The sequence below is a fragment of the Danio aesculapii genome, chromosome 15 (assembly GCF_903798145.1).
Source record: "Danio aesculapii chromosome 15, fDanAes4.1, whole genome shotgun sequence".
NCBI classification, from domain to species: Eukaryota; Metazoa; Chordata; class Actinopteri; order Cypriniformes; family Danionidae; genus Danio; species Danio aesculapii.
The window spans coordinates 3,836,549-3,849,770 of record NC_079449.1 but is presented as its reverse complement, the minus strand read 5'-3'; the positions used below and the strand labels follow the sequence as shown (position 1 = coordinate 3,849,770).

The following is a 13,222-nucleotide window of genomic DNA, read 5'->3' as shown; positions in this document are numbered from 1 at the left end:
TTAAAACGTGAGCAAAATCAGCTGTTTTGTCATCACTTTAGACATTACGCTAGAGAATCATTCAAACACTAGCTCCACAGTGACGTTTCTGAAGTAGAAGCGGTTTCTGCTGTTTTGACGTCAGCTGCAGATGTGAATGAATGGCGGAAGAAAGTAGTTCCTCATACAAAAGGGTTTTTTAGACACTCTGTGTTTGATTTTCTTGTTTATATACATGATTATGCCGTCGAACTGTTGTATAAACTCAATATCACACTCAGTGCAATGAGCAATATCACATAAGAAGCAGCGCAATATGGCTGTAGATCATCATTGGTGGGACACTGAGGCACTCAGCCTGTGGCCTCAAGCCAACGTACACCTCCCACCAGAGCTGATATACAGCCGCATCGCACTGCTACTTGTGTGATATTGCTCATATATATATATATATATATATATATATATATATATATATCAATAATAATTACAATAATAATAATAATGAAAATAACATTAACACCAAATAAATTATTATAAATTTAAAGTAAAATTAACAAAAAATAAATAAATAAAAGATTCTAAATGTCAGTAAATACTATAAATGTAAATAATTAATTGTAACAGTAACGAATATGATAAAATGACAAAAACAAATGAATTACTAGGAATTTAAAATAAAACACACACACACAAATGTGGAGCATACAAAAATAAAAGCTTCTAAACATTATAACAGTAATAAATACTATAATAGTAAACGAATACACTAATAAATATCCCAGATTCTGTGCATGCCACAAATCCTCACAGCAGCACAGTGGCATGAGAACACTGCTAATAAATGCAGACTGGAGAGGAATCCCTCCTTCCAGAAAAGCAGGATTTGTGGGGTTCCCTGATTGGATGCTTCAGAAGTGTGTATATGTGTGTGTGTGTGTGTGTGTGTGTGTGTGTGTGTGTGTCTTCTCTATGTCTGCAATGCAGTAGTCTGTACACACACTTTAATTTCTCTCCCTCTCCTGCTCTCCAAAAAGCTCTAGGTTTATCTGCCTCCCGCCGGTCCTGACAGACTCTGCTCCATATCTGCTCCACACACACACACACACTCACAGAGAGACAGAAACACACACACAAACACACACTCGCACAGAGCATATGGAGGAGCTTCAGAAATGCCCTCGGCTCTTATTTCATACAGCTGGGACAAGAGGATAAACACACAACAGGAGTGTGTGTGTGTGTGTGTGTGTGTGTGTGTTTGAGTTAGAGCACCGTTTAATTGACATTTAAGCCCTCATCTAATCAGAGTTAATTCAGTCCTTACTGAAAATGTAAAAAGGAAAACCCAACCAATCAGAGCTTACAGTGTCATATAAGAGTACTACATTTAACTAAACTGATCTAACGTGACACTGAAGACAGGGGCGGCACAGTGGTTAGCACTGCGGCCTCACAGCAAGAAGCTCTCTGGTTCGAGTGCCGGCTGGGTCAGTTGGCATTTCTGTGTGAGGTTTGCATGTTCTCCCCATGTTGGCGTGGGTTTCCTCCAGATGCTCCAGTTTCCAATGTTTTCTGTTTTTTCGGAGTGGATTAATTCATACACACCGGACTCGGTGTGCAAGGTTTATGTGTGTGATGAATTTTTCGCATACGAATACAGAAAAAATGCAAATTTTTGGACTTTAGTGTGCAAAGACCTTAAATCAGAGTTTTACTGTCAAAGTGCTGAATTCACAGTGCTAAATTGTGAGTTTTGTTACTGTTTTCAGTGTGTGTGTGTGTGTGTGTGTGTGTGTGTGTGTGTACTCACCCTGTGCAATGAGATCTCGCCGCAGCAGAGGATAAAGCACCGGTTCAACACCGTCCATCTCCTGAATGATCAGAGTTTTACCAAAGCGCACTGCTAACTCCAGCACTGTCATGAAGTTAGCATCCTGAGACCAACAACAGATACAGTCTTATGTTTGTTTCATTTGTTTTACAATATTTCTTTTACCCATTGTGGATTACTTAATTAAATTACATTGAACCATTTTTTCAATCAATGTTTATTATTATTATTATTATTATTATTATTATTATTATTAGTAGTAGTAGTAGTAGTAGTAGTAGTAGTAGTATTGTTAATTAAGCATTAGTATCTAATTGTTATTATTCAAGATTGAAATATATCAAATCATTTTGAAGTAAAAAAAATATAAAGAAGTAAATTAATTAATCAATTAATAAATTGAAAAAAAGAATAAATAAATTAATAAAAAAAATTTATTAAATATAAATAAATAAAATAAAGTATTTATTGAATTAAATTAAATGAAAAAAATTAAATGAATTAAAATAAAATAAATAATAATACATAAAAAATCATTAAAAATGATTAATTCATTGAATAAAATGACAAAAATTATAAAATAAAAAATTGAATAATCTAACTAAATAAATTAAAAATGATAATAAATAAATTAAAGAGATTAATCAATAAACTAATAAATAAATTAATTAATGGAATGAAATGAAAAAATGAATAAAATAAATTTATTAAATGGACAAAAAATTATTAAATTAAATAGAAATAAATAAATAAAACAAAATAAATAAATGATTTAATTAATTGAACGAATAAAAAAAATTTTATGAAAAAAATCTAAAAATGTATTAAAATAGAATAAAATAAACAAACAAATAAAAAATTTGCAAAACTAAATTAATTAATAAATGAATTAATTGAATGTAATGAAAAGAATAAATATTTGAAAATGAAAAGAAAACCACCAGCGAGCCTCGGCTGGCTCAGTTGGCATTTCTGTGTGGAGTTTGCATGTTCTCTCTGTGTTGGTGTGGGTTTCCTCCAGGTGCTCCGATTTCCCCGACAGTCGAAAGACATGTGGTTCAGGTGAATTGGGTAAGCTAAATTGGCCGTAGAGTATGTGTGTGATTGAGTGTGTATGGATGTTTCCCAGTGATAGGTTGCAGCTGGAAGGGCATCCGCAGCACTAAACATATGCTGGATAAGTTGGTGGTTCATTCTGCTGCGGTAACCCCAGATTAATAAAGAGACTAAGCCTAAAAGAAAATGAATGAATGAATGACCAAGAGATCATGTCCAAAACTGTGTTTGTGCTGAACTGCTTTTGCATTGCATTATGGGATAAAAACATTACTATTACACCGTTCTGATGTGTGTTTGTTTCACCTGTTGGTTTATGACCTCCAGACGATGGGCTTTCAGGTGAGTTTGCAGCCATTCTGTTGCACGAGACGACGGATCGATCAAGAATGGACAAGAAGCACTCTAGAGAAGAAAAGTTTACAATCAATTTATAAATAACATGAATTATTGATCTTAATAATAGTTCAAAGACAAATCATAACAGTAAATCTCCTACTGACATACAGTTGAAGCCAAAATTGTTCACCCTGCTGTTAAGTTTTCTTTCTTTTTCAGATATCTCCCAAATGATGTTTAACAGAGCAAGGAAATTTTCACAGTATTTCCTATAATATTTTTTCTTCTGGAGAAAGTCTTTTTTGTTTTATTTCGGCTAGAATAAAAGCAGTTTTACATTTTTAAACCCATTTTTAAGGGCACCTAGGTTAGCCCTTTTTTCAGATTTAATATAAGTGTTTTGCGTCTCCAGAATGTGTCTGTAAAGTTTCAGCTCAAAACACCCATCAGATTTTTTATTATACCTTTTATTAAATTCCTATTTATAAATTTTTTCACTGGGTGGCGGTTTTGGTGTACTGCTCCTTTAAGGCTAGTGCTCCCCGCCCACCGTTTCTACGTGCCTTAATCTCCTCCCTCGGCAGCGTCAGACAACAGACAGACTTAAAGGAAGCAGATCTCACATAGTGTTTGTGAGAAATACTACAGTAAGAACTTTACCAATGAGTATTTGTTGTGCAGTTGCATCGCAGAGTCACACAAAGTTCGCGCACGCACGCACGCACGCACGTACACACACACACTGTTTAGCTTTGCACTCTGTTTGCACACAAATGTGACATGACACTGGTAATCTCCACTGCTGTATGGATATCTGTTATGTTAATGTGCAAAATAAACCTCATTTAACGTCCACAAACCGGGATTGAAGCGTCTTTCTTTATAATTGTTCTGACACGCGGCTGTGCTGATGAAGTGAATCGCTGTAATTCATTACACACATGCTCTGTTTTAAAACATGTTAAACTTGTAAAACTCACTCTTGATCACGTTTGATGATGATTGATGATCCTAGCGAGCTGAACAGACCTTTCATTCCTGGTTGCTTTGCGCACGTCTGGTCTTGTTGATATGATTATATATGTGACTAACAGGACATGTTAATACGCAGCTGTCAATCAATATTGGTGGGCGGGGACCGCACTCCTACGTAAAGTTGCGGTCGATCTGAAAACCGCTCCAATTGGTCCACCGTTTTTATGTTGTTAAATTGAAAAAAAAAGCACTGGGTGTGTTTATTTCAGCCCAATATGACAGTTTATACACTATATCTACACATATGTCTGTCCAAACAGCTTGAAAAGTAGATTTTTCACCATAGGTGCCCTTTAACATGTTTTAAAACAGTGCAAGTGTGTAATGAATTACAGCGATTTACTTCATCAGCACAATTATAAAAGAAGACGGTTCAATCCCGGTTTGTGGACGTTAAATCAGGTTTATTTTGCACATTAACACAACAGATATCTATACAGCAGTGAGGATTAATCTGTATCCTGTCACATTTGTGTGCAAAAAGAGTGCTTTGTGCGTGAACTTTGACATTGTGTGTGACTTAATGTTGCAACTCCACAACAAATGCATCAAATCCTCATTGGTAAAGTTCTTACTGTAGTATTTCTCACAAATGCTACGTGAGATCTGCTTCTTTCATGTCTGTCTGTTGTCTGAAGCAGCCGAGGGAGGACTAGCCTGAGGGCGTGAAGGACTAGCCTTAAAGGCGCAGTACACAAAAAACGCTACCTGCTGCTCAGAGCTATAATATAGAAACTTCTGAAAGCTATAATAAATAATCTTATGGGTGATTTGAGCTGAAACTTTACAGACACTTTCTGGAGACACAACAGTCTTATATTAAATCTGGAAAAAGGGGTAAACTAGGTGCCCTTTAAACATGTGAAACTTACTCTTGATCACGTTTGATGATGATTGATGATCCTAGCGAACTGAACAGAGCTTTTATTCCTGGTTGCTTTGCGCACGTCTGGTCTTGTTGATATGATTATACGCGTTACTAAGGAGACATGTTAATACGCAGCTGTCAATCAATTCGGTGGGCGGGGGGACCGCACTCCTACGTAAAGTTGCGGTCGATCTGAAAACGGCTCCAATTGGTCCACCGTTTTTATGTAGTTAAATTGAAAAAAAATGGACTGGGTGTGTTTATATACACTATACCTACACATATGTCTGACCTAACAGCTTGAATAGTAGATTTTTCACCATGGGTGCCCTTTAAAAAAACAGTGGCAGGGAAATGAACATAAATATCATGTTGCCATATGGCAACACCAGAGGGTTAAATGGTTAAGCCTTTAAATGTCACTTTAAGCTGAATATTGGTATCCTGAAAAATATCTAGTCAAATAATATAAAAAGATAAAAAGAAATCAGCTAGTAGAAATGAGTTATTAAAACTATTATGTTCTAAAAAGTGAGGCAACATCTCTGTTGAACAGCACTTGGGAAATATTTGGAAAATAATAATAATAATAAAAAAAAATCACATGATTATAATAACAGTGTCTTCAGAAGTTTACATCCCTGACTTTCAATATGTAAACTCTGAGTAAATCATAGCAGTGGGTGTTTACTTCTGAGTCTCCAATCCATTGAAATGGTTTGTTCAGATAAGGAGGTCAAAACAGGGAGGAAAATAGCCTATTACTTCTCTACATGTTGCTTTCAGAGAACAGAACACAATAAAAACAAGGCAGTTTATGACCCCTGTAGTGTAAAATATCATTTGTCATGTGTCGATGTGTTTCTATTTCTTTCATTCACTCGTTCTCTAATGCAACACGACAGAGAGTCGCCATAGAAACCAGACTCCTTTAGAACGGCAGCAATTATTAACGTCTCACACACGCACGCACACACACACACACACACGTCACATACACGTCAAAGGGTTCAATCAGTTCACATGAGATCATACATCACTGAGTCACACGTATAAAAAAAAGTGTCTGGGTTAATCAGTCCTTCACAATAAGAGTCCCCCTGAAATTACAAGTAAAGTTCTGTGGGTGTTGGCATAAAAATGTTGAAAGTCACAGCCAAAGAGAATCTGCAGACTTTTTTTTTTTTTTTTGCTATTTCCATGAAAATTTATATATATATACACACAGCGGGGAAAATAAGTATTGAACGAACATGTCACCATTTTTCTCAGAAAACATATTTCTAAAAGTGCTGTTGACTTGAAAATTTCACCAGATGTTAATAACAACCAAAATATCCAAATATGCAAAGAAAACAAGTCTAATTAGTTTAGAAATGAAGTTATGTTAATAAAATGAAATGACGCAGGGAAAAACTATTGAACACATGAAGGGAGGTGAAAGCCCAGACAGCAGCTGAAATCTCTCAGTAGTTCTTCAGCAACCCTCTGCTCTTCCTCAGTGTAAATGAATATAAGCTGCTTTAGTCCAACATCTACATTAGCAGGAGGATGAAGATGAAACCAGGGTGGACATTTCAGCGGGACAAAGATACAAAACACAGCCAACGAGACTCTCAAATGCTTTCTGAGAAAGAAAATCAAGCTGTGGAATGGCCCAACCAATCACCTTATGCGAATCCAATAGAAAATACAAAATAAAGCTCAGATTTGATAGACGAGACCCACAAAACAATCAAGATTTTGACACTGTTGAAGAAACCGTGAGAAACTCACACCTGAACAGTGCATGTGACTTCATTCTCCATATGAGAGGCATCTTTAAGCTGCCATCATTAAAAAAGTCTTTTATATAAAGTGTTGAATACTTTTCAGTAGTTCAGGACTCTTTCTCCTTGTGTCGTTACATTATTACACTACATTACATTATTACAACTCATTATTTAGATTTGTGTTGTTTTATTCTTATGTTTGTATTGTTTGGGTTTTTCTCTAACCTTGGTCCCATGTCAACAGCTCTTTTAGAAATATTTCCAGGAAACTCAATGTGTGTTGAATACTTATTTTCCCCTCTGTATATACAGTGCATCTGGAGAGTATTGATAGCGCCTCCCCTTTTTCCACATTTTTTATGTTACAGCCTTATTCCAAAATGGATTAAATTCATTTATTTCCTCAACATTCTACACACAATCCCCCATAATGACAATGTGAAAAAAGATTTGTTGAAATTGTTGCAAATTTATTAAAAATAAAAAAGCTGAAGAATCACATGTACATCAGTATTCACAGCCTTTGCTCAATACTTTGTTGATGCACCTTTGGCAGCAATTACAGCCTCAAGTCTTTTTGAATATGATGCCACAAGCATGGCACACCTGTCTTTGGGAATTTTTGCCCATTCCACTTTGCAGTACCTCTCAAGCTCTCACAGGTTGGATGGGAAGCGACGGTGTACAGCCATTTTAAGATCTCTTCAGAGATGTTCAATAGGATTTAGGTCTGGGCTCTGGCTGAGCCACTCAAGGACATTCACCGAGTTGTTGTGAAGGCACTCCATTGATATTTTGCCAGTGTGCTTTGGGTCATTGTTCTGCTGGAAGATGATCCGTCGCCCCAGTCTGAGGTCAAGAGCACTCTGAAGCAGGTTTTCATTCAGGATGTCTCTGTACATTGCTGCATTCATCTTTCCCTCTATCCTGACTAGTTTTCCAGTTCCTGCTGCTGAAAAACATCCCCACAGCAGGATGCTGCCACGGTGGTATTAGCCTGGTGAATAGCGGTGCCTGGTTTTCTCCAAACCTAACGTCTGGCGTTCACTCCAAAGAGTTCAATTTTAGCCTCATCAGAACAGAGAATTTAGTTTCTGATGGTCTGAGAGTCCTTCAGATGCCTTTTGGCAAATTCCAGGCGGAGAGTGGCTTCCGTCTGGCCACTCTACAATACAGGCCTGATGGGTAGGTTGCTGCACAGATGGTTGTCCTTCTGTAAGGTTCTCTTCTCTCCACAGAAGACCGCTGGAGCAGAGTGACCCTCGGGTTATTGATCACCTCCCTGACTAAGGCTCTTCTCCACTAATCACTCAGCTTAGATGGCCGGCTAGCTCTAGGAAGAGTCCTGGTGGTTCCAAACATCTTCCACTTACAGATGATGGAGGCCGTTGTGCTCATTGGAACTTTCAGAGCAGCAGAAATGTTTCTGTAACCTTCCCCAGCCTTGTGCCTTGAGATAATCCTATCTCGGAGGTCTACAGACAATTCCTTTGTCTTCAAGCTTGGTTTGTGCTTTGACATGCACCGTCAACCCTGGGAGCTTATATACAAAGGTGTATACCTTTTCAAATCATGTAAAATTCAAATGAATTGACCACAAGTGAACTCTAATGAAGCTGCTGAAACATCTTAAGAATGATCAGAGGAAACAGAATGTAGCTGAGCTCAATTTAGAGCTTCACGACAAAGGCTGTGAATACTGATGTACATGTGATTCTTCAGCTTTTTTATTTTTAATAAATTTGCAACAATTTCAACAAATCTTATTTCTTATTGTCATTATGGGGGATTGTGTGTAGAATGTTGAGGAAATAAATGAATTTAAATTCCATTTTGGAATAAGGCTGTAACATTAACAAATGTGGAAAAAGTGAAGCGCTACTTTCTGGATGAACTGAATATATATGTATTCTGTAGATATTCTGTAATCTGTGGATTTATGTAAAATTATTTTTAGTTTTAGTTGCTCTTGAATATTTTTTCACATTTAGAATAAATTATAGTACAAAAGTTTTGACGAATCACGATAAACGAATCACTTATAAATTTGTGTGTACACATGGTTAGTGAATGAGACCCATTAAGTGCTGATAAGAAAATGTCTGCTGCATATGGTAAGAGATGTGCTCAACTGCATTACTAATTATATTTTGATTAAATGCTATTTCTCTCACACACACAAACAATAAATAAGTAAACAGGCAACTAGGACACTCAATTTTAAGTTTGTTACACACAAGTACAATTTCCTAGAGGGTCAACAGCACATAACACACTAATGTAGGGGATAAGGATTTAAAGAGGATGATATATACTTTCCATTGGGGTAAATGAAGTCTGGTTTTACATTAATCTTACACAAATAGCAGTATTGTGACACAAATCATCTTCTCCGGCATAGAAACACACTCATTTTAATTCTACACTACAGATTCAGTATTTCTGTAATAGACTGCGGCTTATAACTCTGATGCACAGCACAAAGATTCTGACTGACAGAGCTGTGATGCAAACAAAATGCTATTGGTCGTTTTAATAAAAAGGGGAGGAGCTATGTGATATGGCCCCGTCCCGTCTTCATGTTTTAAGTTAAATTACATCACAAAATGAAGAACATCAAGAGACTTTTAAGACCTGTTCACACCACAAAAAACTCGCCGTTTTAATCAAATTACATATTTTGTTCATTGTGTTGGTCAATTTTGGATTTAACATTTGATATTTCTTTTGGTATGTACAGGCCTTTCAGGTAAAGGTTGGTTAGGGTGAGATAAAGACAGCTCACACAAAATAATGAAATTTACTCACTATTTACTCTCCCTCAAGTAGTTTCAAAACCTTTATGAGTTTCTTAATTTAGTTGAACACAAAAAAAGATACAGTGGTCCCTTGCCACAATGTGGTTCACTTTTAACGGCCTTGCAGTTCTGCCAATTTATTTTAGTGCTATTCGACATGTTTTTTTTTTTTTTATATATATATATATATAAGTGCATTGTGTTCTGCGTCCTGATTGGGTGTAGACCACAGTCAATCAATCTCCTCCGTGTCTCCTGTACAGTACAAAATGCGCTGAGCTTGCCAAATTAACATAAATCTGCGATCGCTTACAGTGTTCCAACAAGGATGCAAAAAAGGTTGTAATTGTCTGCAGCAAGACCATCGTAAAGGGGGTCGCACACCGGATTATTCTGTTCTCTCATTCAAAGACAACATTACAATGATTTACATTTTGTTAAGTCTGTTTGGGGTCAGCTCCGCTGTGTGCATGGAAGTAACAATGGTCATGAATAATCCACACCTAAAGAGACAAAAGACACTCCCCCACTGGCTAATGTTCACCCATCAAGGGCATTGTAAAGCAAATGTCCAGCTGCAAAGGCTAGCCCAAACTAAATGCTTGTTGTATTACTTGCTGTATTATGACCATGTAAACACTATGAGTAAGCAATGTACGTGCACTTATACAGCATGCACAAAAATATATTTAAAATGGTATAAAATGAAATAAAAACTCTCTTGTGCATTAATCCAGCATTTAATAATAATTTCTGAATGACTCTGAGACACTGAAGTAGCGTCATGACAAAATCTTTAAAGACAAGAATAAATAATATTGTAACATGAAAAACAATTACTTTAAATCAAAATAATATTTTAAGAACTTTTCATATATTTTTGCCCAAATAACTGGAGCCTTAGTTAACTCTTTCCAAACTTTGACTGGTTCAACTGTGGTAAAATAAATTAAAAATAAAATAAATAACACATATAACATGCGTCACGTTCTGAATAAAGCAGCATCAGATCACGGTGGTCCTGTGAGGTTAAATGGGTCATAAATTCAACTTATTCCTGAGAATGAAAATGAAATGACCTTACTAGCTGCGTTTGTTTATGGGCGTGCACGAGTTCAGGCAGCTGTCGTCATCATTTGTGTTAATGGCAGATACGAGAAGAGCCGGCGTGTATAACACTTATTTGTGTGACCAAAATCAGTATTCAGTTTTCTTAAGTGTCTTTGGCACTGATAAATAAAACAGATGCTGGTCATAGCGTGACCAGCGCCCTCAGAGGGTTAAATAACATGCAAATGTGCATGTCCGGTGTCTGTTACTTCCAGCTGTCATGTGCGCGGCACATCCGGTGTGCGACCCCCTTAAGTCTGCTTTCGCTTTGTGGATCAGTGACTGCAGGATAAAGCACATTACGCTGGATGCTGTGGAATGATAAATTTATATAATCTAATTTCAAATGAACAATAATCTACACGTAACTGAAAAGTTCTATTCTTTGGTTTTTGAGTCGAGTAAAGGAGGTCGAGCCTTCTCATTTATAGCTCCTAAACTCTGGAATAGCCTTCCTGATAACGTCCGAGGCTCAGACACACTCTCCCAATTCAAAACTAGATTAAAGACCTATCTGTTCAGTAAAGCATACACTCAGTGCACCACTTAGCGGTATGACACATGAATGTGCTCCACACAGGTTCTGCATCTTGTTGATATACACTGTGAACATCAGCTACGCTAATTATTTTCTTTATTCTCCATTTCCACCTGGGGATACTCTTCCCGAGGCCCTCAGACTATGCAGAGTCACTGATTCGATCAGACCAACGACGAGATGATCCCAAGGTTTCCATATCCTGGACCAGGCCGTATCCTGAGCAGCTACTGCGGTGGTCATGGAGGAGTCGAGAGCATGAGACTGATTCCTGTGACGCTCCAGAGACAGACGAGTCTTCGCTGAGGCCAGCTTCCAGCCTCCGCCGCTGAGACTGCAGCTCTGCACAAGACGTTTGGCCAGCGGAGAAATTAAAATGGTCGTGCCCAACTGAGCCTGGTTTCTCTCAAGGTTTTTTTTCTTCACTTTCGCCATTAGTGGTTTTTTTTCACTCTCCGCTGTGTTTGGACTCTCAGTAGTGATTATTAAACCACACTGAACTGAGCTCAACTGAACTGAACTTAAACACTACAAACTGAACTACACTGTTCCTATTTACTATGACCTTTTATGTGAAGCTGCTTTGACACAATCTACATTGTAAAAGCGCTTTACAAATAAAGGTGAATTGAATTGATTTTATAATTTTTAGGGGTGTAACGGTTCACAAAAATCACGGTTTGGTTCGATACGACACAGTGGTGTCACGGTTCGGTATGTTTTCGATACAGCTAAAAAAGAAAAAGCCAGAGGATTTCTCAGGTTTTAATTTTTTTATATATTAAAACTAACATCATAAAAGTATGATCTTGTTTTTTTTTTTTTACTTTAAACAGTGATAGAGCTATACTAGCGGGGTTTCTCTGCTTAGCAGCAAATAAAACAAATCCTTCTCTATACTCAAAACCAAAAAGCTTATAAAAAATAAATATAATATTGTAGTAATTAAACAAATAAAAAGAAAAGAATAATTTAGTTTTTATATGGAACTCAGTTTATCAATTTTGAAGTATTTTTGTATTTTCAGAAAGAGGAGTGTCCACCTTTTCTTCAGACAGCACAGATCTGCTTGATTTGACTGTCACCAGCCATTTGAGTGGATCTGAAAGCAGGAATTATCTGACTGAAATGGGCTTATGAAGGAATAATGTATCGGGGCTCTATTACATTTAACATTTTCTTAAAACCCGAAACTTCCACTAGCGATTAAGATCTGTCATATGCACAGCTATAAATGTACCGATCGCCTCTGTGATTTGTTTGGCCCTGTTCGAATCTGTAGGAATTACCTGTCTGAATGCTGTTCCAGTTCCAGAATCTGTGATGTCAGTGTAAATGAGTTGATATGCTCAAATATTACTGCTACAATAGCTTACTGTCATAGCAGATGTTGTATCTGAAGAGCGGTGGAGGCGTATGCGAGCGATGTACCTGAGCGGCGGGGGTGAGTTGTGCCCAACGTACCTGAAGAGCTAGGGGGGATGCGGTGGAGAGGGGTGTGCGACGTATTTAAGGACCCAGGGTAGACGTGCGATTTCCGAAAGATTATTATTCGTTTGCGGGCATCCGGGAGTCTCCCAAAACTTCCAGGAGACTTGGGATGTCTGGGATTACATTACGTTACTAGCCATTTTGCGAGCTAGTGTAGCGCGTGCCTGACTGGAGTAGAGTTTGGAGGTGGGCGGGTGTGGTGATATGTGAACAGGTTATTGAGATTGGCTGTTTTGTGTCCAAGGTTGCTGGGACAACAGGGGCGGAGCCAGCACGAGCAGGCTGACACAGAAGGCAGCAAGATTGCTAATGAGCGCATGCTTTAATAAAGTGATATTCTGAGTTCAAAAGCGATGGTCTACTGTTTAACATGACAGCGAGGAAGGCAGCATGTTGTCTGCC

General features: G+C 37.5%; 1 protein-coding gene across 1 annotated transcript in view; it reads right to left on the bottom strand.

The window, feature by feature from the left end:
* The window catches only part of LOC130241336 (cytoplasmic dynein 2 heavy chain 1), a 230,303-nt gene that overhangs the window by 93,509 nt on the left and 123,572 nt on the right, over window positions 1–13,222 (bottom strand). Inside the window, exons 65-66 of the mRNA XM_056473046.1 lie at window positions 3,176–3,274; window positions 1,793–1,916 (exon numbers count right to left, since the gene is read on the bottom strand). Coding sequence (XP_056329021.1) covers window positions 1,793–1,916; window positions 3,176–3,274 — 223 coding nt within the window. The remainder of the gene's footprint in view (window positions 1–1,792; window positions 1,917–3,175; window positions 3,275–13,222) is intronic.